The following is a 25,221-nucleotide window of genomic DNA, read 5'->3' as shown; positions in this document are numbered from 1 at the left end:
CTGCTTTAAGCTACGAGTTTGTGAGTTATACCACGGAGTCAGGCACTTCTGATTTAAAGCTCTCTTTTTTAGAGGAGCTACAGCATCCAAAGTTGTCTTCAATGAGGATGTAAAACTATTGACGAGATACTCTCTCACTTACAGAGTTTAGGTAGCTACTCTGCACTGTGTTGGTATATGGCATTAGAGAACATAAAGAAGGAATCATATCCTTAAACCTAGTTACAGCGCTTTCTGAAAGACTTCTAGTGTAATGAAACTTATTCCCCACTGCTGGGTAGTCCATCAGAGTAAATGTAAATGTTATTAAGAAATGATCAGACAGAAGGGAGTTTTCAGGGAATACTGTTAAGTCTTCTATTTCCATACCATAAGTCAGAACAAGATCTAAGATATGATTAAAGTGGTGGGTGGACTCATTTACTTTTTGAGCAAAGCCAATAGAGTCTAATAATAGATTAAATGCAGTGTTGAGGCTGTCATTCTCAGCATCTGTGTGGATGTTAAAATCGCCCACTATAATTATCTTATCTGAGCTAAGCACTAAGTCAGACAAAAGGTCTGAAAATTCACAGAGAAACTCACAGTAACGACCAGGTGGACGATAGATAATAACAAATAAAACTGGTTTTTGGGACTTCCAATTTGGATGGACAAGACTAAGAGTCAAGCTTTCAAATGAATTAAAGCTCTGTCTGGGTTTTTGATTAATTAATAAACTGGAATGGAAGATTGCTGCTAATCCTCCGCCCCAGCCCGTGCTACGAGCATTCTGACAGTTAGTGTGACTCGGGGGTGTTGACTCATTTAAACTAACATATTCATCCTGCTGTAACCAGGTTTCTGTTAGGCAGAATAAATCAATATGTTGATCAATTATTATATCATTTACCAACAGGGACTTAGAAGAGAGAGACCTAATGTTTAATAGACCACATTTAACTGTTTTAGTCTGTGGTGCAGTTGAAGGTGCTATATTATTTTTTCTTTTTGAATTTTTATGCTTAAATAGATTTTTGCTGGTTATTGGTAGTCTGGGAGCAGGCACCGTCTCTACGGGGATGGGGTAATGAGGGGATGGCAGGGGGAGAGAAGCTGCAGAGAGGTGTGTAAGACTACAACTCTGCTTCCTGGTCCCAACCCTGGATAGTCACAGTTTGGAGGATTTAAGAAAATTGGCCAGATTTCTAGAAATGAGAGCTGCTCCATCCAAAGTGGGATGGATGCCGTCTCTCCTAAAAAGACCAGGTTTTCCCCAGAAGCTTTGCCGATTATCTATGAAGCCCACCTCATTTTTTGGACACCACTCAGACAGCCAGCAATTCAAGGAGAACATGCGGCTAAACATGTCACTCCCGGTCTGATTGGGGAGGGGCCCAGAGAAAACTACAGAGTCCGACATTGTTTTTGCAAAGTTACACACCGATTTAATGTTAATTTTAGTGACCTCCGATTGGCGTAACCGGGTGTCATTACTGCCGACGTGAATTACAATCTTACCAAATTTACGCTTAGCCTTAGCCAGCAGTTTCAAATTTCCTTCAATGTCGCCTGCTCTGGCCCCCGGAAGACAATTGACTATGGTTGCTGGTGTCGCTAACTTCACATTTCGCAAAACCGAGTCGCCAATAACCAGAGTTTGATCCTCGGTGGGTGTGTCGTCGAGTGGGGAAAAACGGTTAGAGATGTGAACGGGTTGGCGGTGTACATGGGGCTTCTGTTTAGGGCTACGCTTCCTCCTCACAGTCACCCAGTCAGCCTGCTTTCCCAGCTGCTCGGGATCTGCCAGAGGGAAACTAACGGCGGCTAAGCTACCTTGGTCCGCACCGACTACAGGGGCCTGGCTAGCTGTAGAATTTTCCACGGTGCGGAGCCGAGTCTCCAATTCGCTTTATGGACACAAAGTCAGTCAAAAAGATTAAATTAAAGAATGAATGGATAAAATACACCTTAAAAATTTGGACAACAGTTAAAAAAGCGCTTGGGGGGCCTCAGTCAATCTCAAGGGCTATGCCTATAGTAGGAAATATTGATTTTCCCCCTTCAGTGTGGGACAATGGGTTTAGAAGATGGGCAGAAAAAGGCCTCCATATAATTAACCAACTCTTTATAGAAACAGAACTCAAATCCTTCTCCCAACTTCGAGAACAATTTGATCTTCCGTCGAATGACTTCTATAGATATCTTCAGATTAGGCATTATATTACAAGCCATAAAGAAAAGGAAATGATTAGTGAAGCCCCAAATGAGATGGAGGAGTATTTTATCAGCATTGTGGAAAAACACTTTCCAACAAAAAGACACATACCTAATATATACAAAAGGTTGAAAACAGACACTTTACAAAACACAAATTATATCAAAGAAAAATGGGAGATGGAAATGAATATAATAATTGAAGATTCTACATTGAACGATATATGTATAGATTTCCATAAGGGAACAGCCAGTTGTGGAAGGAATTCGACTGGAAAGCGAAAACTAGATATTTTTATACCCCTCTTATCACCTCTTCATTTGCAAAGAAACCTACTACAGCACTTTGTTGGAGGAACTGTGGAAATATAGGAGATACAACACATTTTTTGGGAATGTCCGGTAATAAAGGAATATTGGGACAACATTAAAAAAGAGACACTATTCTAGGAATAAATATTACCCCAGAACCTATGTTGTTCCTACTGGGAGTTATTCCTAGAGATCTATATAATACTAATCAGCGATACATATTGAGGATCCTCTTGCTGATAGCAAAGAAAATGATTACGGTAAATTGGAAAGAGGTAAAACCGCCAACTATAGAACAATGGAAACAGAAACTGGAAAATAGAGAGAGAGACATTGTGTATGCAAATGACAGTGTGTATGCAAATTAGACAGTGTGTGTGAGAGACAGTGTGTATGCAAATGAGACAGTGTGTGTGAGAGACAGTGTGTATGCAAATGAGACAGTGTGTGTGAGAGAGAGTGTGTGTGTGTGTATGCAAATGAGACAGTGTGTGTGAGAGAGAGTGTGTGTGTGTGTATGCAAATGAGACAGTGTGTGTGAGAGAGAGTGTGTGTGTGTGTATGCAAATGAGACAGTGTGTGTGAGAGAGAGTGTGTGTGTGTGTATGCAAATGAGACAGTGTGTGTGAGAGAGAGTGTGTGTGTGTGTATGCAAATGAGACTGTGTGTGTGTGTGTGTACCTTGACCATCTCAAAGGGGAAGCGTTCGTGGAAGATGCGGTTGATCTTGGCTCCTCCAGAGAGCTCGTAGGTATCAACCTGGTCTCCGGATCCTTCGATTCGCTTTTCGAAGTCCACAGCGAACTGCTGCACCATCCTGGGACACACGGACACGTTGTTTTCAAGCTGTGTGTCCTCACATCACGTCCTGGTGTCATGTTGTTGTTTGACACGTCATGTCAGTCATTTGCTGTTAAAGTGTGTTACATGATGTAGATGGTTGCGTGTTACATGGTGCTGGCGGTCGCATGTGGATGGATGCCCAAAAGGTTTGAGAAGCAGTTTTGTAACCTTGGATGTTGCAGAGAAGAAAAGCACTCTTGGTCCCATAAAGTTGCTCTTAAGTTGCTGGAGAAGGTCAAGGTCACACCAACTAGGCGTGTGAATCTCATCACTAACAACGATTCGATACAAACCTCGATACACTACCAGCGATATGATACATACAGCGAAACAGGACGATACTGACAATACAATGAAATACAATTCACCCTTGTTCCCAATTCAATGCGATTTGATATGTATTTGATTTTGATTAAATTCCTCACAATGCGATTTGATATGTATTTGATGCCGAGTCAATTCCTCACAATGAGATTCGATATGTATTGGATGCCGAGTCAATTCCTCACAATGCGATTCGATATGTATTTGATGCCAATTCAGTTCCTCACAATGCGATTTGATATGTATTTGATGCCGAGTCAATTCCTCACAATGCGATTCGATATGTATTGGATGCCGAGTCAATTCCTCACAATGCGATTCGATATGTATTGGATGCCGAGTCAATTCCTCACAATGCGATTCGATATGTATTGGATGCCGAGTCAATTCCTCACAATGCGATTCGATATGTATTGGATGCCGAGTCAATTCCTCACAATGCGATTCGATATGTATTGGATGCCGAGTCAATTCCTCACAATGCGATTCGATATGTATTGGATGCCGAGTCAATTCCTCACAATGCGATTCGATATGTATTGGATGCCGAGTCAATTCCTCACAATGCGATTTGATGCAATACGATTATTGATGGGTATTGATACAGCGGACAGGAACCAGCTGAACAAACCTGTCAACAAAGCTCGCTCTGTGGTCGGCTTAGAGTTACCATCAACCCAAAAAAGTGACCGAAGGGAGGATGCTCTCAAAGATGACGACCATCAAGTCCAATCCCTCCCACCCCCTTCATGCTTTGGGGGTGATTGGCTACAGCTCCTTCAGCCACAGACTGATAGCTCTAAAGTGCAGGTCGGAGCATATGAGGAAGACCTTTATTCCAGCTGCTACTAGACTGTTCAAGGCACAGTGATTATAGAATGTCCACTGTTGCACTTTATGTTTTTTTTTGGGGAATTTAGATGGTTGTCTGAATGTGTATGTCTGTGTGAGCTGCTGCAACAGCATCATTTCCTGTAAAGGATCAATAAAGTATCTATCTATCCATCCATCTATTTTATCAATATTGATGCCACTATCGATTCCACTTATCGATCTGATTCTTTATCGATTCCCTTATCAATACCTCTTGTGACTTTTCTGTGTACTAAAGTTGGCTTTACAGGTTTTCTGTCAACATTTTGCTGAGTCTTAAAGTAAAGAAATAGGAAGTTGGTCACTGGATCCTTGATCTCTGCACATAAATAGAAATAAACTCTGTAGTTTTTTCCTTTCAGACATTAATGACACAAATGACTCTGAGCTGAGCTCTTCAGCCAGCTGTGCTGCACATCAGGATATACTTCATAAAAACAAAGGACGACTCATTTTGGGGGAAAAACAGTTTTGGTCAATTGTAGATTATTGTTTGTATTATAACTTTTGGAAAGTGGTGTCATTTGATTTAAATGATGATTCGCTCTGAAGATATTACAGAGGATATTATTATTAGAACAACAGATTGTAGGACAACAAATAAGTTGTCCTACAACAGATTAAGGAGTGTTACTGCCGCTTTAAGGACGGCCCACAACTGCTGCGCTCCCAGCGCCGATCGACAGGCTGAATCAACGAGATCATTTCCAACGTGAAGGCTTTGTTGATCCGGTACCTTGTCTGACTTTCACAAGTCTGTAACTGGAATGTGCCGAAAAAGTGCTGATGTCCACGCCTTCTGCCTTTTTGTGAAAGTCAGACGAAGTCCCGGATCAACAAAGCCTTCACGTTGGAAATGATCTGGTTGATTCAGCCTGTCGATCGGCGCTGGGAGCGCGCCGCGCTCTCAGCAGTTGTGGGCCGTCCTTAAAGCGGCAGTAACACTCCTTAATCTGTATAATCCCCATAAAATTGTTCCTGAAAGCCATATTAATTTTCCGAACGGTGTCCACCTGGAGGTCTCTCACAGTTTCTGGAAAAAAATTGATGCAGCAAAGCTCCAAATCGTTGAGACATTTATTCGCAATAAAAATCCGACAAGAGGGGTGGACCACTGCTCACACAAAGCCTGCTCACAGGCGAATGACGCAACCGACAGGCGTGAAAAAACTCACGCATGCGCACGAAGGTTCAAGCTTGGCTGATGCAATCACACGTGATTCAAATCCATATGGTTTTTGAAAAAAATAAAAAGGTCGGATACTTTTCTAACAGACCTCGTACATGCTGTCCATATTCTTGAGCCACTTAGGTGGGAAGGGAGAGCTTTTCAACATACAGTATACTCAAAACCTGGATTAATCTTTTTAGTCACATAGCACTACTATTATTCTGAACACTACTGTATAGTGCAGCAGATAAGAGAATATTTAGAGTGGAATCCTGCAAATGGTGATACAAACATCAAATTTGGCACAAATAATCCATAGACATGAACTCTTAAAAAAAAAACTGACTGGTCACTTGAATTTTCAAAAGGCAGCCAGGTAGGGGTCAATTGATGAATTACACAGGGGTCAAATTTAAAAGATGCCCCAATCATATAGAAAACTACACCACATTATTTGCCTGATCATAAAGATTCCAAAAAGGTATAGTTTGGACAATTTGTGACTGAATGTTATGGAGTTATGATGTAAAAGCAGGAAGAATGGTGACAAAGGTCAGTTTCAGTTTGTACAGAGGTCAAAAGTTAAAGTTTCTCCATTAATTTTGCTCCAGCTGTATTTGTGCTGAATTTGATGCTTGTATCACCATTTGAAGGATTGTTTCAGTTATCTGCTGCACTATTAAGCCAACAGAGTATGAACCAGCTGCTGTCAAAAAAAAAATAAAGGAGAAATGCTGCTTTTAACAACCTGGACCTCATTTCTGACATAAAATACAGATTTCAGGGGAGTCCAGTGAAACCCCGGCCTCCGCTCTAGCTCCACCCATGTCAGGAAGTGTTCAACATTTCCTGTTTCACAGTGACTGAAAAGTTGGCACTTCCTGTTTGAGTGTGAGCTTGCCACTGAGTTCCCACGAGAATTCATGGGATCTCGTCAGTCAATCCAAGAAATGTTTGACATTTGAACATTTCCTGTTTTACTGTGGATTTGAAAATTGGCACTTCCTGTTTAGGATGCCCTGCACCATGAGTGAGCTTTGCGCTGCTGCGCAATGCTTCGCTCATATTATTAGGGCCCGAGTAGGACAACGTCCTGCAAGGACCCTATTGTAATTATTCTGTTTATTATTGTTAGTTGTTATTATTATTTATTATTATTAGGGCCTGAGTAGGAAAAAGTCCTACAAGGACCCTATTGTAATTATTCTGTTTATTATTGTTAGTTGCTATTATTATTTATTATTATTAGGGCCTGAGTAGGAAAAAGTCCTACAAGGACCCTATTGTAATTATTCTGTTTATTATTGTTAGTTGTTATTATTATTTATTATTATTAGGGCCTGAGTAGGAAAAAGTCCTACAAGGACCCTATTGTAATTATTCTGTTTATTATTGTTAGTTGCTATTATTATTTATTATTATTAGGGCCTGAGTAGGAAAAAGTCCTACAAGGACCCTATTGTAATTGCGCTGTTTATTATTATTAATATTATTTATTATTATTATTAGGGCCTGAGTAGGAAAAAGTCCTACAAGGACCCTATTGTAATTGCGCTGTTTATTATTATTAATATTATTTATTATTTATTATTATTATTAGGGCCTGAGTAGGAAAAAGCCCTACGAGTACCCTATTGTAATTGCGCTGTTTATTATTATTATTATTTATTATTTATTATTATTATTAGGGCCTGAGTAGGAAAAAGCCCTACGAGTACCCTATTGTAATTGCGCTGTTTATTATTATTATTTATTATTATTTTTCTCACTTTTGAAATCAAAATTTCAGCCCTTTCCCATGCTCAAAGACTCACCAAACTTTCCAAAGTCGTCCGGCCGGATCCGAAATTCGATATTTTGGGGGTCACGCACAAGGTCGCAGCGGAATAGCGCCCCCAAGAAATTTTCAAAAACCCCTCCGCATTGGGGTTTTTTCGTCGTAGCCTCACGAAATTCGGTACACATATTTACCATGCTAGGATGCACAAAAAAGTCTTACTGTCATGGTGAAATGTTGACAGGAAGTCGGCCATTTTGATTTTAAGTTTCGATTTTGAGGTAATTTTTGCCATTTTTGGCCATTTCCACTACTTACATTTGAACGAACTCCTCCTAGGGATTTCATCTGATCGTCTTCAAATTTGGTCAACATCACAATGGTGATCAAAAGTTATCAAAAGAATTTCTGTAGGTCAAAAGGCGTGGCTGCTAGGGTTCGTCAAACTTTGGCGAGCTTTTCCAAGCACGCCGTTTCACTTCGAACGGCTGTCACGCCCACATACTTCATCATAGATCCTTCAAACGTGCTGGACACGATGAGGGCTCCGCCCTGAACGTCTACATATATTAAGTTCCCACCTCCACCATAGCGCCCCCTCGGTGGTGGTGGGAAATGTCCTATTTTTACTTTAAGAGGTCCTGATGTCACATACGTAACCCAATCAACTTCATTCCACTTCTAAAACATGCAGAACAAGTTGGTGAACGTAGGTGATGAACGCCGTGAAGTTACGAGTAACAGCATCCGTGTGGCGGCGTACCAAATATTGCCCATTCGTCATGATATTGCGTTCTTCCTTTTGACAGCTTTAATTTTGTCATATCATCGTGAAAATTGATACACAGGTCAAGCATGACAACCTCTTACCATTCATAGGGGCGTCGCCCATGGGTGGGGCAAAATGCCTCAATAGCGCCCCCTTGAAACTTTCAAAAAAAACCTCCCCATAGGGTTTTTTTTGGAGTAGGTAGATGAAAATTGGTACACATGTATGACTTGCATAGACGTACAAAAAGTCTCTTGCACCATGAGTCTACTCCAAACAGGAAGTCGGCCATTTTGAATTTTCTTGTCATTTTGGCGTGATTTCCACATGTTGTATTTGAACGAACTCCTCCTAGGGATTTTGTCCAATGCACTTCAAATTTCTTCCAGATCATCCAGAGATGATACTGATCAAAAGTTATCGAAAGCTTTTCTTTATGTTGAAGGGTGTGGTCGCTATGGCGCCGCCATTTTGACTCTTCGCCATGGAACATCAAGTCATGATAACTCCTTCATGCTTTGCCTGATTGACTTGAAACTTCACATGTGTGATGACGGTTGGCCCCTGAACACACCTGGCCCCTCTGTTTGTACACTGAGCGCCCCCTAGTGGATGAACCATCAACATGTCATAACTCCTTCATGCATTGTGTGATTTGCTTGAAATTTGAACTGTGTGATGAGTGGTTGCCCCTGTACACACATGCCCACATCTGGTCACAAGCGGACGCGCTGCCCTGGGTAGGCGGTCGCGTGGAACGAGGGCCCGTATATGACCGCTTGCAGTCCTAGTTATTATTATTCTCACTTTTGACATCCAAATTTTGCCCTTTTCCCGTGCTCAAAAACTCACCAAACTTTGCAAAGTTGTCCGGCCGGATCCAAAATTTGATATTTTGGGGGTCTCGCACATGGTCGCAGTGAAATAGCAAAATAGCGCCCCCTAACAAATTTCAAAAAACCGTCCCGATTGGGTTTGTAAACATAGGCGATTATCGCCGTGAAGCTACGAGTAATGGCATCCGTGTCGCAGCGTGCCAAGTATCAACTCTTCTCCATGAAAATACCTTCTTCCTTTTGATGGCTTTAATGTTGTCATATCATCATGAAAATTGATACACCGGCCAAGCACAACAACCTCTTACAGTTCATAGGAGCGTTGCCCATGGGCGGGTCAAAATGCCTCAATAGCGCCCCCTTGAAACTTCCAAAAACCCCTCCACATAGCATTTTTTTTGGAGTAGGGAGATGAAAATTGGTACACGTATTACTTACGTAGACGTACAAAAAGTCTCTTGCACCACTGGTCTACTTCAAACAGGAAGTCGGCCATTCTGAATTTTCCTGTCATTTTGGCGTGATTTCCACTCGTTGTATTTGAATGAACTCCTCTTAGGGATTTTGTCCAATGCACTTCAGATTTCTTCCAGATCATCTGATTGACTTGAAACTTCACATGTTTGAGGGTCAGCCCCTGAACACACCTGCCCCATCTGTTTGTACACTGAGCGCCCCCTAGTAGATGACCCATCATCATGTCATAATTCCTTCATGCATTGTGTGATTTGCTTGAAACTTGAACTGGGTGATGAGTGTCTGCCCCTGTACGCACATGCCCACACGTGGTCACAGGGAGACGTGGTGGCCTGGGGAGGTGGTTGTGCTGACACGAGGACCCATCCATGACTGACTGCAGTCCTAGTTGTTATTATTATTATTATTATTGTTTTTTTGTTATTATTATTTCCATTACCTGATGGACAACTTCAGTTTACGCAATGGGTGGTACTCATGCCAGAGAACCATTGTGTAAAACTCCGGTGTGGAATGGAAGACAATTCTCGTTTCTTGCCCGCAACAAGAGTCTTTAAAAGGCTTTTGGAGGGGTTAATGAAGACATTGCGGACCTGCCACTGGAAGCAAAGCAGATAACCAGCGAACAGCGGGTCAAAGCACTACTGCATTGCTTCAAGTAGACCCGCTGCAATCTGCAATCAACGTAGAGAAATGATCATTTTCCCGATAAACAGCTGCTCCGGTGTCCCAAACAGAAGGACTTATAAGGGAATCATTAAGCAAAAAGGCTATTTATGTCATCATGTTTGTTGTGGTAGAAATGTGCTTTCTGGCTTCCGTCCGTGGTGCATTCAATGTGCCTCGTAAAAAAAAAAAATCGATGCAAGCAGGCATGCAAGTGATCCATCGCAATTTCACCCGTCAACTGAATCGATGTACACTGAATGAATCGATGCACTCGCATAGTGGACATTTGTATCTACTGATTCGTCCTGATTAATCTCTGCATGCCTAATGCCCATGTTTCACCCAATTTAAGCAGATAGAGTGTTACATTCTGGAGGTGGAGGTGAACCATCTGTCTTCCGAGATGGTCGTAACCTAGGACCCAGGTGGTGATGTGGTGCTGCATGGCACAAGTTTAGGCTCCCAGACTTGAGCTGGTCTCTCATTCTTTCTTACGTGTCCTTATTTATTTTTTTATTTTGTCTCAACAGAAGAGGTCATGTGACATCACGCTGATGACGTTGCGTTGTCCTCAGTCTTAAAGGACGTGTCTCACAGAATCCATAACAGCTCAGACTTTCTCTATTAGAGGTCATGTGATGATACACGTGTGTTCATTCTGAGCACATGCCAATTAAAACAGACAGTTACAGAGTCTGCCAAAACCAAAGTATTCCTGAGTACTCCTGGGTACTCGTTTTCCCAACTGTTAATGGTAGTGTTACCTACACCTGGTTCCAGTCACCTGGTCAGCAGTTGCACCGTGCTCTGTCCACTTCACACCCGCCACAAACTTCAGTTCCACTCTGTGGTAACCTGGTCCCAGTATCGCCCCGTTCTTTTTTCTTTATTATTGTATGGCTGCAACGCTATGCTCTGATTGGTTGATTTCTGGTCTATCAGACTGGTTACCATGACAATCGATCCGGAACACATATCACATTCATTACAAACCAGGAAGCTAAAAACATGATTAGAATAACCAAGTTAGACATAAACATACAACATAAATATCTAAACAGCATCGGAAAAAACACAGACTGAACGTTTACCAGCTAATGAGCGAAACATCTCTTAGCAAGTTCTTCACACAGGTGAAGAAAACGAGCACTAAACCGTCAGCAGCTTTCATAATCGGGTGATACCATAAGTTCATGTGTTTATATACAACAGCCCGAGATTAAAGGTCCACTTTTGAAGACATTTTTCATTCTATTTCTACTACTAATACTTGTCATAACTAGAAGCACTCGGAGGGCGCAAACCTCCGCCAAGGCCATTGGGTCACTGACGTCACATGGAATACCCTTTGGCAAAGAGACTTATTCCACGTTGTTTCACCCATCTACCATCAGATTCAGTGGTTAACCCTCTGGGGTCCGAGGGCATTTTTTGGACAGTTCACTCACCTGGCATAAATGTTTTATTATTGTTGTAAACAGCTCTCCCTGCATCCCACAATCAAGTTTTATGTCTCTTTTTTTCAGGACAACCTGTACTTTCAGAATATATATGCTATAGTCGTGTTTTATAAGTGTAATAAAGGTTTACAATCAGAAATAAGAAAGGAAAAAGTAAAGGGGAAATAATTTTCCACACACATTTATTCCAAACACACAGCAAACTATAATAAACTAGTAACACATCACTCCTAAAAACAATCTTTGGTGTGTCACGTGAGGTGAATCCGCCCTACGACTGGATTTTGGAAAACCATGTGAGGGTGAACCAATTCCGATTAGACACTCACATTGCTCACGTCATCACACAACTTCTATGAAGAGTACAAAGATGGTGGATGGTGGCTCAAAGGTCCGCAGAGTTAACTTTTCAGCAAAAAAAAGAGTAAGTTTCTATCTCATATCATTAAAAAGTTATTTATAATTTAGTAAGCCTTGTTCTCAGCTGCCGTATACAACATGTCGTCCCCAGAGGGTTCAACCCTTAGATCTTCATCAAATGTATTTATAAAGAAAAACTGCATGAACTACACAAGTTTTTTTATTTTCTAATAACAAGTTTATTCAATGAGGAGAAACAAATGGTAAAAAATTATTGTTGTGTTGTAACTTAATTTTTGTTCAGCCTTTGTGACCCGTCTTCATGAAGTTAGATGCAAAGATGCTGAAACTGGCCTGATCCTGCAATGATTGTTGTGTGGGCCGCTGAAGAGGAGGTACTGCTGGCCCACCACCACCAGATGGCACCCTGCTTGAAGTGCGGGCTTCAAGCAGGAGAGGGCGTCATAGCAACCGGGAGTGACAGCTGTCACTCATCACACATCACCATCACCATAAAGGCCGGACTGCCACTCCACCTCCCCGCCAAGAAATCAGCTACCAGAAGAGGTAATTTCTCTGCTGAACTTAACACTGACTCATAGTCTGAACGTCTTTGCAGCCGTTTTCCTGTTGTGTTCCTTATCTGTGGGATTGCCGTTTGGTGTGATCAGTGACGGCTTCGCTTCACACCCCAACCAGATAAGTGGTTAGACAGGAGCTGCACGAGTGTGTGATTGGAGGTGGAGGTGCTCCCTCCCAAAAGAACACAGACTGTGAAATTACTGAGTGTGCGAACTCACACTCATCAATACTGTTTCTGTTCTCTGCCAGCAGTACCAGGTCTGACAGCTGGAGACGGTGGCCACCTGGGGATCCAGGACTTGGCGGCTCCGGTGTTCTTCAGATCCGTTGGCTGTGAAGGCCATGTGGGATCGGGCTCGGTTCTGGACGGACGTCTCCTATCCTCAAGCCTGCTCACACATCACTCAACATATAACTGTCTGTATTACCAAAACTGTATCTATCTGTATTCCGTTGTGCACTTCACAACATTAAATTGTTACTGTTTGGCTTATCCATTGCCCGTTCATTTTACGCCCCCTGTTGTGGGTCCGTGTTCCTACACTTTCACAACAATGATAAAGAATCCTTAAAAGAATTATCGGATCCGGATCGTGTTCTGGATCATTACCAAATTTAATGACTTCTAAGTTAGGCCAAGATACACCCCTGGTATAAATTTCACTGAAATACATTGAGGATTTTTTGAGTAATCCTGCTAACAAACAAACCAACCAACAAACAAACGGATGCGACCGAAAACATAACCTCCTTGGCGGAGGTAATAATAATAATAATAATAATAATTTCAACAACTAAAATGTTTAGAAAGAATTTAAATGTTAGAAAAATGTTAGAAAGAAATTAACAGCTACATTTATGAAGAGTGTTGGTTAGAAGTTTTACAGTTACAGTGCTGCGCACATTTAAATATGACGTCAAGAAAGATCTCTATTTTATTTTTTAGAAAACAAGTGTTTATGTTCATTGAAGTCAAGAAAGGGACACTATAAAGTGAGTATCGACAAAATGGGTTCATAATTTTCATGTTGAGGTGGTGGTGGGGGGGTGTTGTCAGCATCTGCTGAAAGTCACTAATAAAGTAACTAGTAATGTAACTTAGTTACTTTTAAAGTTGAGTAATCAGTAAAGTAACTAAGTTACTTTTTCAAGGAGTAATCAGTAATTGGATTACTTTTTCAAAATAACTGTGGCAACACTGGAGCCGATCAGTCATGAACGCAGCCTGTTAAAAACACAGACTCCGCAGTAACAGTTAAAATTCTGACTGGAAGAAATACTGCAGCTGCAGGTTCAGGCCCAGCCAGGTCAAAGCACCGTCGTGGACAGTTCCACCTGCATGTTCAGCTACAACTGGGTTCAAACAGCACCATGCTGACTCTGCACACATCTGGATCCAAAATCCAACAGACTCTTACAAATATTAGAGTTGAGGATGAAGTGTCCGTTGTCTCACTGAACAGAGCGGCGTGCACAATGTGTGTGCACAGCCACAAGCTGGTAGACACTCCATAGAATCAGAATCACCGTTACTGTCATTGCACAGCAATCAGCACAACGAAAATTGCTTGTGCATCCTCAAAAACAATGACAACCCTCACACACAACTCACCCACACACATACTTCAATAAATATTACAAAACAAGCTCGGAGACAAACATAACTCGTATTGCACTTATCCCATGCTGCACATGTCCCATATTGCACGTATCCCTCTAAAACATCAAGTAACATTAAAAATACCCAACTTAATAAAAACCCTTAAATAGTTTAAAAACAGTAATAAATATACCTAAGAATTAAAAATAGTTAAAAACAATTATTGCACATGTCCACCCTTGTTCTAATTAGAATAATGCAATTGTTCCAACTGGAGCTTGGGCGTGTCTGTTCAGTTCTGTAACAGCTCGAGGAAAGAAGCTGTTTCTCAGCCTTGTGGTGGGGCTTTAAAGGCCCGATAGCGCCTGCCGGATGGAAGCAAAGAAAAAAGGTGGTGTGAGGGGTGTGTTCCATCCTGCAGAATACTGCTTGCTCGGCGGAGGCAGCGAGTCCTAAAAACATCATCTAATGAGGGCAGAGGGAGACCAATGACAGCTCCAGAAAATAACAGCGAACGCAGTTCTGAATTTTTCCAAGCATCTATCTGCCCACAGGTCCACGGATCTGACTGAATGCTGAGCCGTCACTTTGGAACAAACAGTCAACACTTTCAATATCTGCTATTGCAACATTCCTTTCACTCTCTCCGTTTGCTCTTGTGCTGTTTCTATTTGCTCAGACTGACATCACCAACAGAGAAATGGTGAGTTCATCATTTTCCACAAATGCACTTAAAGGAGAAGTTTGAGTGGCGGTAAAGTCGCACATTTATGAAAAGAGTCTGACAACCATGAATACTTTGATATGGAGTTGCTGTGTGGCAAGTTAAACAACATGAGACATGTCTTTGGTTTTGTCTTTGTCCATGTCTCATTGCAGCCATGTTTTTGTGTCATGTGACCAACATTTCTGTGTGTGTGTGTGTGTGTGTGTGTGTGGCTGTACTGACTGCAGCAGAGCCTTGGTTTTGCGACTTGGGTCATCTGGTCTGAAGTTCTTGTACTCTTCTACTTCCTTTTCAATGGACAGTAGTTGGCACTGTAACTTGCTGCGTAACCCTGGCAACGTGTCCCGGATGTGATTGGTCAGTTGCTACAGTCAAGACAGAAAGATTTAGTTACAGAGGAAGCAAGATATCCAGAAAACACAGAACCAAGTCAAGAAGAACCTGCCATCTGTCACACAAGAACCAATTCACAAGACTGAGTGTCAAAGAATCTGTCATCTGACACAGAAGACATGAACTTTGCTGCTTTTTCTGTGACGAATGCTGACATTGTGTGTTCGCCGCTCCTCTGGTTTTTCTCCAGTTTTCTCTTTTGTAACTTGGTTTTTAGTGGCTTGAGTGTAATTTTTTTATTAGTATTTTTATTTGGTTATGTACTTGACATGGTTCTTGGTGCTTCAGTGTGCATTTTTAACCAGTTTTGACTGTTTAGTGCCTTTTTTGCAGTGCATGACGCCGCACTTCACTCCCTTGGCTAGTGCGATGCGAAGCTACTCTGCAGCTGAGCAACAGAGCCTGAACAACAATAATGTTCCTCGGGATGTCCTCACTATCAGAGAGCTTGGTTTGCTCCACTGACCTCGCTGCGTCCACAGAGGCTCCTGGAGAAAGTTTGTATTCCATTGGACTCGGCCGTTTGTGCAGGTTATCTGGTCAGCTGAGCACATCGGCGCTCACGTCATCAGAGCTCTGCAGCTTCTGGGACTTGTAGTCCTGATGTGAAGACAGCGGTTTCTGACACTCTCCGGGCGCTGGATGGAAAACGTGGAGTGAATTTTAAGCTACTCAGGCCTGTTCAAAGATGTCAGTCTGTCAACCCCACGGAAGTCTTCAGTTTCAAGATTCAACATTCAAAGCTTTTGTTGTCATATGCACAGTAAAGTGTCTCCCTGTGCAATGAAATTCTTACTTTGCTGCCCAAACTGGATGCCCAAATATTTAAATAAATGACTAAGTATAAAATATGTAAATATAAGTGGAAAAAAATTAACATCATAAACATTAAAATCATGAACATCAGATCACTGTCCTCAAAATCTAATTATGGATCATCACTTGGACATGAGGTTATTTGAAATCTAGCTCAAACCTACAGCTGTTCTTCCTCTGAATGAGGCCTGCCCACCAGCATACACATTTAGTCACGTGTCTCGTGATGTGAAGCAAGGCGGGGGTGTTGCTTTTATTTATAAATCCAGGTTTACCTTATTGGCTGTTGGGAGTCACAAATATAATTCGTTTGAGCATCTGATTCTCCGCTCTGTCCATGATGCTACGTATTGTCAGGGTCAGAAATACAGAAATCAGTCATGTTATTTTGTCACTGTTTATTGGCCTCCTGGCCCATATTCTGAATTTTTAGATTAATTTGGTGCGTTCATCTCTAAGCACTCTGATCCCATCTGCAAATCATTTATGGAACTTGTGGATGCATTAGGATTCCAGCAACGCATTCAGGATTCAACACACATTTGTGGAAATACCCTTGATTTGGTTCTCGCACATGGCCTTGCTGTCACAAACACGACATTTTGCCTCTTGCCTCTGACCACTCATTTATGAGGTTTATATTTCGATAATTTAGAGAATTGGCAAAGCTTCTGGGGAAAACCTGGTCTTGTTAGGAGAGACGGCATCCATCCCACTTTGGATGGAGCAGCTCTCATTTCTAGAAATCTGGCCAATTTTCTTAAATCCTCCAAACTGTGACTATCCAGGGTTGGGACCAGGAAGCAGAGTTGTAGTCTTACACACCTCTCTGCAGCTTCTCTCCCCCTGCCATCCCCTCATTACCCCATCCCCGTAGAGACGGTGCCTGCTCCCAGACTACCAATAACCAGTAAAAATCTATTTAAGCATAAAAATTCAAAAAGAAAAAATAATATAGCACCTTCAACTGCACCACAGACTAAAACAGTTAAATGTGGTCTATTAAACATTAGGTCTCTCTCTTCTAAGTCCCTGTTAGTAAATGATATAATAATTGATCAAATCAAATCAATTTTATTTATATAGCGCCAAATCACAACAAACAGTTGACCCAAGGCGCTTTATATTGTAAGGCAAAGCCATACAATAATTACGGAAAAACTCCAACAGTCAAAATGACTCCCTGTGAGCAAGCACTTGGCGACAGTTGGAAGGAAAAACTCCCTTTTAACAGGAAGAAACCTCCAGCAGAACCAGGCTCAGGGAGAACCAGGCTCAATCTCAGAATTGATCAACATATTGATTTATTCTGCCTTACATAAACCTGGTTACAGCAGGATGAATATGTTAGTTTAAATGAGTCAACACCCCCGAGTCACACTAACTGCCAGAACGCTCGTAGCACGGGCCGAGGAGGAGGATTAGCAGCAATCTTCCACTCCAGCTTATTAATTAATCAAAAACCCAGACAGAGCTTTTGGTTGAGGACCTGTGTACCTGGTTAAGGACCTGTGTACCTGGTTAAGGGTCTGTGTAGCTGGTTAAGGACCTGTGTACCTGGTTAAGGGTCTGTGTAGCAGGTTGCGGGACTGTGTCTCTGGTTGAGGGCCTGTGTCGCTGGTTGAGGGCCAGTGTAGCTGGTTGAGGGCCTGTGTAGCTAACTTGAGGGCCTGTGTAGCTGGTGAAGGGCCTGTGTAGCTGGTGAAGGGCCTGTGTAGCTGGTGAAGGGCCTGTGTAGCTGGTTTAGGGCCTATGTAGCTGGTGAAGGGCCTGTGTAGCTGGTTCAGGGCCTGTGGTTAAGGGCCTGTGTAGCTGGTTAAGGGCCTGTGTAGCTGGTTAAGGGCCTGTGTAGCTGGTTAAGGGCCTGTGTAGCTGGTTAAGGGTCTGTGTAGCAGGTTGCTGGGCTGTGTACCTGGTTTAGGGGTTGTGTACCTGGTTAAGGGCCTTTGTACCTGCTTGAGGGCCTGTGTCGCTGGTTGAGGGCCTGTGTCGCTGGTTGAGGGCCTGTGTCGCTGGTTGAGGGCCTGTGTCGCTGGTTGAGGGCCTGTGTCGCTGGTTGAGGGCCTGTGTCGCTGGTTGAGGGCCTGTGTAGCAGGTTGAGAGCCTGTGTACCTGCTTGAGGGCCTGTGTCGCTGGTTGAGGGCCAGTGTAGCTGGTTGAGGGCCAGTGTAACTGGTTAAGGGCCTGTGTACCTGGTTGAGGGCCTATGTAGCTCGTTAAGGGGCTGTGTACCTGGTTAAGGGGCTGTGTACCTGGTTGAGGGCCTGTGTAGCTGGTTAAGGGCCTGTGTAGCTGGTTAAGGGCCTGTGTAGCAGGTTAAGGGGCTGTGTCTCTGGTTAAGGACCTGTGTACCTGGTTAAGGACCTGTGTAGCTGGTTAAGGACCTGTGTAGCTGGTTAAGGACCTGTGCCTCTGGTTCAGGACCTGTGTCGCTGGTTGAGGGCCTGTGTAGCTGGTTAAGGGCCTTTGTACCTGCTTGAGGGCCTGTGTCGCTGGTTGAGGGCCTGTGGTTAAGGGCCTGTGTAGCTGGTGAAGGGCCTGTGGTTAAGGGCCTGTGTAGCTGGTTAAGGGCCTGTGTAGCTGGTTAAGGGCCTGTGTAGCTGGTTAAGGGTCTGTGTAGCAGGTTGCGGGGCTGTGTACCTGGTTTAGGGGTTGTGTGCCTGGTTAAGAGCCTGTGTACCTGGTTAAGGGCCTTTGTACCTGCTTGAGGGCCAGTGTAGCTGGTTAAGGGCCTATGTAGCTGGTTAAGGGCCTGTGTAGCTGGTTAAGGGCCTGTGTAGCTGGTTAAGGGCCTGTGTAGCTGGTTAAGGGCCTGTGTAGCTGGTTAAGGGGCTGTGTCTCTGGTTGAGGGCCTGTGTCGCTGGTTAAGGGCCTGTGTAGCTGGTTAAGGGCCTGTGTTGCTGGTTGAGGGCCTGTGTAGCTGGTTGAGGACCTGTGTACCTGGTTAAGGACCTGTGTACCTGGTTAAGGGTCTGTGTAGCTGGTTAAGGACCTGTGTAGCTGGTTAAGGACCTGTGTACCTGGTTGAGGGCCAGTGTCGCTGGTTGAGGGCCAGTGTCGCTGGTTGAGGGCCAGTGTCGCTGGTTGAGGGCCAGTGTCGCTGGTTGAGGGCCTGTGTAGCTGGTTGAGGGCCTGTGTAGCTGGTTAAGGGCCTGTGTACCTGGTAAAGGGCCTGTGTACCTGGTAAAGGGCCTGTGTACCTGGTAAAGGGCCTGTGTACCTGGTAAAGGGCCTGTGTACCTGGTAAAGGGCCTGTGTACCTGGTAAAGGGCCTGTGTACCTGGTAAAGGGCCTGTGTAGCAGGTTGCGGGCCTGTGTACCTGGTTAAGGGGCTGTGTACCTGGTTAAGGGCCTGTGTAGCCGGTTGAGGGCCTGTGTAGCCGGTTGAGGGCCTGTGTAGCCGGTTGAGGGCCTGTGTAGCCGGTTGAGGGCCTGTGTAGCCGGTTGAGGGCCTGTGTAGCCGGTTGAGGGCCTGTGTAGCCGGTTGAGGGCCTGTGTAGCCGGTTGAGGGCCTGTGTAGCCGGTTGAGGGCCTGTGTAGCCGGTTGAGGGCCTGTGTAGCCGGTTGAGGGCCTGTGTACCTGGTTGAGGGCCTGTGTCGCTGGTTGAGGGCCTGTGTCGCTGGTTGAGGGCCAGTGTAGCTGGTTGAGGGCCTGTGTAGCTGGTGAAGGGCCTGTGTAGCTGGTTGAGGGCCTGTGTACCTGGTTAAGAGCCTGTGTAGCCGGTTGAGGGCCTATGTAGCCGGTTGAGGGCCTGTGTAGCCGGTTGAGGGCCTGTGTAGCCGGTTGAGGGCCTGTGTAGCCGGTTGAGGGCCTGTGTAGCCGGTTGAGGGCCTGTGTAGCCGGTTGAGGGCCTGTGTAGCCGGTTGAGGGCCTGTGTACCTGCTTGAGGGCCTGTGTACCTGCTTGAGGGCCTGTGGTTAAGGGCCTGTGTAGCCGGTTGAGGGCCTATGTAGCCGGTTAAGGGCCTGTGTATCTGGTTAAGGGCCTGTGTAGCTGCTTGAGGGCCTGTGTAGCTGCTTGAGGGCCTGTGTAGCTGGTTAAGGGCCTGTGTAGCTGGTTAAGGGCCTGTGTAGCTGCTTGAGGGCCTGTGTAGCTGCTTGAGGGCCTGTGTAGCTGGTTAAGGGCCTGTGTAGCTGCTTGAGGGCCTGTGTAGCTGGTTAAGGGCCTGTGTAGCTGCTTGAGGGCCTGTGTAGCTGGTTAAGGGCCTGTGTAGCTGCTTGAGGGCCTGTGTAGCTGCTTGAGGGCCTGTGTAGCCTGTGTAGCTGCTTGAGGGCCTGTGTAGCTGGTGAAGGGCCTGTGTACCTGGTGAAGGGCCTGTGTAGCTGGTTGAGGGCCTATGTAGATGACAAAGGGCCTGTGGTTAAGGGCCTGTGTACCTGGTTAAGGGCCTGTGGTTAAGGGACTGTGTACCTGGTTAAGGGCCTGTGTAGCTGGTTGAGGGCCTGTGGATGAGGGGCTGTGTAGCTGGTTGAGGGCCTCTGTACCTGGTCAAGGGAATGTGTACCTGGTTGATGGCCTGTGTACCTGGTTAAGGGCCTATGTAGCTGGTGAAGGGCCTGTGTAGCTGGTTGAGGGCTTGTGGTTGAGGGCCTGTGTAGCTGGCGAAGGGCCTGTGTAGCTGGCGAAGGGCCTGTGTAGCTGTTTGAGGGCCTGTGTACCTGGTGAAGGGCCTGTGTACCTGGTTGAGGGCCTATGTAGCTGGTTGAGGGCCTGTGTCGCTGGTTGAGGGCCAGTGTAGCTGGTTGAGGGCCTGTGCAGCTGCTTGAGGGCCTGTGTAGCTGGTGAAGGGCCTGTGGTAAAGGGCCTGTGTAGCTGGTTGAGGGCCTATGTAGCTGGTTAAGGGCCTGTGTAGCTGGTTGAGGGCCTGTGTAGCTGGTGAAGGGCCTGTGGTTAAGGACCTGTGTAGCTGGTTGAGGGCCTATGTAGCTGGTGAACGGCCTATAAAGCTGGTGAAGGGCCTGTGTAGCTGGTTAAGGGCCTGTATACCTGGATTAGGGGTTGTGTGCCTGGTTAAGAGCCTGTGTACCTGGTTAAGGGCCTTTGTACCTGCTTGAGGGCCTGTGTCGCTGGTTGAGGGCCAGTGTCGCTGGTTGAGGGCCAGTGTAGCTGGTTGAGGGCCAGTGTCGCTGGTTGAGGGCCTGTGTAGCTGGTTAAGGGTCTGTGTAGCAGGTTGCAGGGCTGTGTACCTGGTTTAGGGGTTGTGTGCCTGGTTAAGAGCCTGTGTACCTGCTTGAGGGCCTTTGTACCTGCTTGAGGGCCTGTGTCGCTGGTTGAGGGCCTGTGTCGCTGGTTGAGGGCCTGTGTCGCTGGTTGAGGGCCTGTGTCGCTGGTTGAGGGCCTGTGTCGCTGGTTGAGGGCCTGTGTCGCTGGTTGAGGGCCTGTGTCGCTGGTTGAGGGCCTGTGTCGCTGGTTGAGGGCCTGTGTCGCTGGTTGAGGGCCTGTGTCGCTGGTTGAGGGCCTGTGTCGCTGGTTGAGGGCCTGTGTAGCTGGTTGAGGGCCAGTGCAGCTGCTTGAGGGTCTGTGTAGCAGGTTGAGAGCCTGTGTACCTGCTTGAGGGCCTGTGTAGCTGGTTGAGGGCCTGTGTAGCTGGTTGAGGGCCTGTGTAGCTGGTTAAGGGCCTGTGTACCTGGTAGAGGGCCTGTGTACCTGGTTAAGGCCTGTGTACCAAGTTGCGGGGCTGTGTACCTGGTGAAGGGGCTGTGTACCTGGTGAAGGGGCTGTGTACCTGGTGAAGGGCCTGTGTCGCTGGTTGAGGGCCTGTGTCGCTGCTTGATTGCCAGTGTAGCTGCTTGAGGGCCTGTGCAGCTGCTTGAGGGCCTGTGTACCTGGTTAAGGGCCTGTGTACCTGGTTAAGGGCCTGTGGTTAAGGGACTGTGTACCTGGTTAAGGGCCTGTGTAGCTGGTTGAGGGCCTGTGGATGAGGGGCTGTGTAGCTGGTTGAGGGCCTCTGTACCTGGTTAAGGGCCTGTGTAGCTGGTCAAGGGAATGTGTACCTGGTTGATGGCCTGTGTACCTGGTTAAGGGCCTATGTAGCTGGTGAAGGGCCTGTGTAGCTGGTTGAGGGCTTGTGGTTGAGGGCCTGTGTAGCTGGCGAAGGGCCTGTGTAGCTGGCGAAGGGCCTGTGTAGCTGGCGAAGGGCCTGTGTAGCTGGTTAAGGGCCTGTGTAGCTGGTTAAGGGCCTGTGTAGCTGGTTAAGGGCCTGTGTAGGTGGTTAAGGGCCTATGTAGCTGGTTAAGGGCCTGTGTAGCTGTTTGAGGGCCTATGTACCTGGTGAAGGGCCTGTGTCGCTGGTTGAGGGCCAGTGTAGCTGGTTGAGGGCCTGTGCAGCTGCTTGAGGGCCTGTGTAGCTGGTGAAGGGCCTGTGGTTAAGGGCCTGTGTAGCTGGTTGAGGGCCTATGTAGCTGGTTAAGGGCCTGTGTAGCTGCTTGAGGGCCTGTGTAGCTGGTGAAGGGCCTGTGGTTAAGGACCTGTGTAGCTGGTTGAGGGCCTATGTAGCTGGTGAACGGCCTATAAAGCTGGTGAAGGGCCTGTGTAGCTGGTTAAGGGCCTGTGTCGCTGGTTGAGGGCCAGTGTCGCTGGTTGAGGGCCAGTGTCGCTGGTTGAGGGCCAGTGTCGCTGGTTGAGGGCCAGTGTCGCTGGTTGAGGGCCAGTGTCGCTGGTTGAGGGCCTGTGTCGCTGGTTGAGGGCCAGTGTCGCTGGTTGAGGGCCAGTGTCGCTGGTTGAGGGCCAGTGTCGCTGGTTGAGGGCCAGTGTCGCTGGTTGAGGGCCAGTGTCGCTGGTTGAGGGCCTGTGTCGCTGGTTGAGGGCCTGTGTCGCTGGTTGAGGGCCTGTGTCGCTGGTTGAGGGCCTGTGTCGCTGGTTGAGGGCCTGTGTAGCTGGTTAAGGGTCTGTGTAGCAGGTTGCAGGGCTGTGTACCTGGTTTAGGGGTTGTGTGCCTGGTTAAGAGCCTGTGTACCTGGTTAAGGGCCAGTGTCGCTGGTTGAGGGCCAGTGTCGCTGGTTGAGGGCCAGTGTCGCTGGTTGAGGGCCAGTGTCGCTGGTTGAGGGCCAGTGTCGCTGGTTGAGGGCCAGTGTCGCTGGTTGAGGGCCAGTGTCGCTGGTTGAGGGCCAGTGTCGCTGGTTGAGGGCCTGTGTAGCTGCTTGAGGGCCTGTGTAGCTGCTTGAGGGCCTGTGTAGCTGCTTGAGGGCCTGTGTAGCTGGTTAAGGGCCTGTGTAGCTGCTTGAGGGCCTGTGTAGCTGCTTGAGGGCCTGTGTAGCTGCTTGAGGGCCTGTGTAGCTGGTGAAGGGCCTGTGTACCTGGTGAAGGGCCTGTGTAGCTGGTTGAGGGCCTATGTAGCTGGTTGAGGGCCTGTGTACCTGGTTAAGGGCCTGTGTAGCTGGTTAAGGGCCTGTGTAGCTGGTTAAGGGACTGTGTACCTGGTTAAGGGCCTGTGTAGCTGGTTGAGGGCCTGTGGATGAGGGGCTGTGTAGCTGGTCGAGGGAATGTGTACCTGGTTGATGGCCTGTGTACCTGGTTAAGGGCCTATGTAGCTGGTGAAGGGCCTGTGTAGCTGGTTGAGGGCTTGTGGTTGAGGGCCTGTGTAGCTGGCGAAGGGCCTGTGTAGCTGGTTAAGGGCCTGTGTAGGTGGTTAAGGGCCTATGTAGCTGGTTAAGGGCCTGTGTAGCTGTTTGAGGGCCTATGTACCTGGTGAAGGGCCTGTGTACCTGGTTGAGGGCCTATGTAGCTGATGAAGGGCCTTTGGTTAAGGGCCTGTGTACCTGGTTGAGGGCCTATGAAGCTGATGAAGGGCCTTTGGTTAAGGGCCTGTGTAGCTGGTTGAGGGCCTATGGAGCTGGTTAAGGGCCTGTGGTTAAGCGCCTGTGTACCTGGTGAAGGGCCTGTGTAGCTGGTTGAGGGCCTACGTAGCTGATGAAGGGCCTGTGGTTAAGGGGCTGTGTACCTGGTGAAGGGCCTGTGTCACTGGTTAAGGGCCTATGTAGCTGCTGAAGGGCTGTGTAGCTGGTTGAGGGCCTGTGTAGCTGGTTGAGGGCCTGTGTACCTGGTGAAGGGCCTGTGTACCTGGTGAAGGGCCTATGTAGCTGGTGAAGGGCCTGTGTAGCTGTTTGAGGGCCTATGTACCTGGTGAAGGGCCTGTGTACCTGGTTGAGGGCCTATGAAGCTGATGAAGGGCCTTTGGTTAAGGGCCTGTGTAGCTGCTTGAGGGCCTGTGTAGCTGCTTGAGGGCCTGTGTAGCTGCTTGAGGGCCTGTGTAGCTGCTTGAGGGCCTGTGTAGCTGGTTAAGGGCCTGTGTAGCTGCTTGAGGGCCTGTGTAGCTGCTTGAGGGCCTGTGTAGCTGGTTGAGGGCCTGTGTAGCTGCTTGAGGGCCTGTGTAGCTGGTGAAGGGCCTGTGTACCTGGTGAAGGGCCTGTGTAGCTGGTTGAGGGCCTATGTAGATGACAAAGGGCCTGTGGTTAAGGGCCTGTGTACCTGGTTAAGGGCCTGTGTAGCTGGTTGAGGGCCTGTGTACCTGGTTAAGGGCCTGTGTAGCTGGTTAAGGGACTGTGTACCTGGTTAAGGGCCTGTGTAGCTGGTTGAGGGCCTGTGTAGCTGGTTGAGGGCCTGTGGATGAGGGGCTGTGTAGCTGGTTGAGGGACTCTGTACCTGGTTAAGGGCCTGTGTAGCTGGTCAAGGGAATGTGTACCTGGTTGATGGCCTGTGTACCTGGTTAAGGGCCTATGTAGCTGGTGAGGGCATGTGTAGCTGGTTGAGGGCTTGTGGTTGAGGGCCTGTGTAGCTGGCGAAGGGCCTGTGTAGCTGGTTAAGGGCCTGTGTAGCTGGTTAAGGGCCTGTGTAGCTGGTTAAGGGCCTGTGTAGGTGGTTAAGGGCCTATGTAGCTGGTTAAGGGCCTGTGTAGCTGTTTGAGGGCCTATGTACCTGGTGAAGGGCCTGTGTACCTGGTTGAGGGCCTATGTAGCTGATGAAGGGCCTTTGGTTAAGGGCCTGTGTACCTGGTTGAGGGCCTATGACTGCTGAAGGGGCCTTTGGTTAAGGCCTGT

The 25,221-nt window shown here is 46.7% G+C and overlaps 1 protein-coding gene across 1 annotated transcript in view; it reads right to left on the bottom strand.

The window, feature by feature from the left end:
- LOC117506050 (dynamin-1-like) overlaps window positions 1–25,221 on the bottom strand; it is a gene marked incomplete at its 3' end in the record, with an annotated part of 113,801 nt that overhangs the window by 63,635 nt on the left and 24,945 nt on the right. Inside the window, exons 5-6 of the mRNA XM_034165578.1 lie at window positions 15,199–15,341; window positions 3,190–3,325 (exon numbers count right to left, since the gene is read on the bottom strand). Coding sequence (XP_034021469.1) covers window positions 3,190–3,325; window positions 15,199–15,341 — 279 coding nt within the window. The remainder of the gene's footprint in view (window positions 1–3,189; window positions 3,326–15,198; window positions 15,342–25,221) is intronic.

This window comes from Thalassophryne amazonica, unplaced genomic scaffold (genome assembly GCF_902500255.1).
Source record: "Thalassophryne amazonica unplaced genomic scaffold, fThaAma1.1, whole genome shotgun sequence".
Taxonomy (NCBI): Eukaryota; Metazoa; Chordata; class Actinopteri; order Batrachoidiformes; family Batrachoididae; genus Thalassophryne; species Thalassophryne amazonica.
This window is presented reverse-complemented; position numbering and strand designations above follow the sequence as displayed.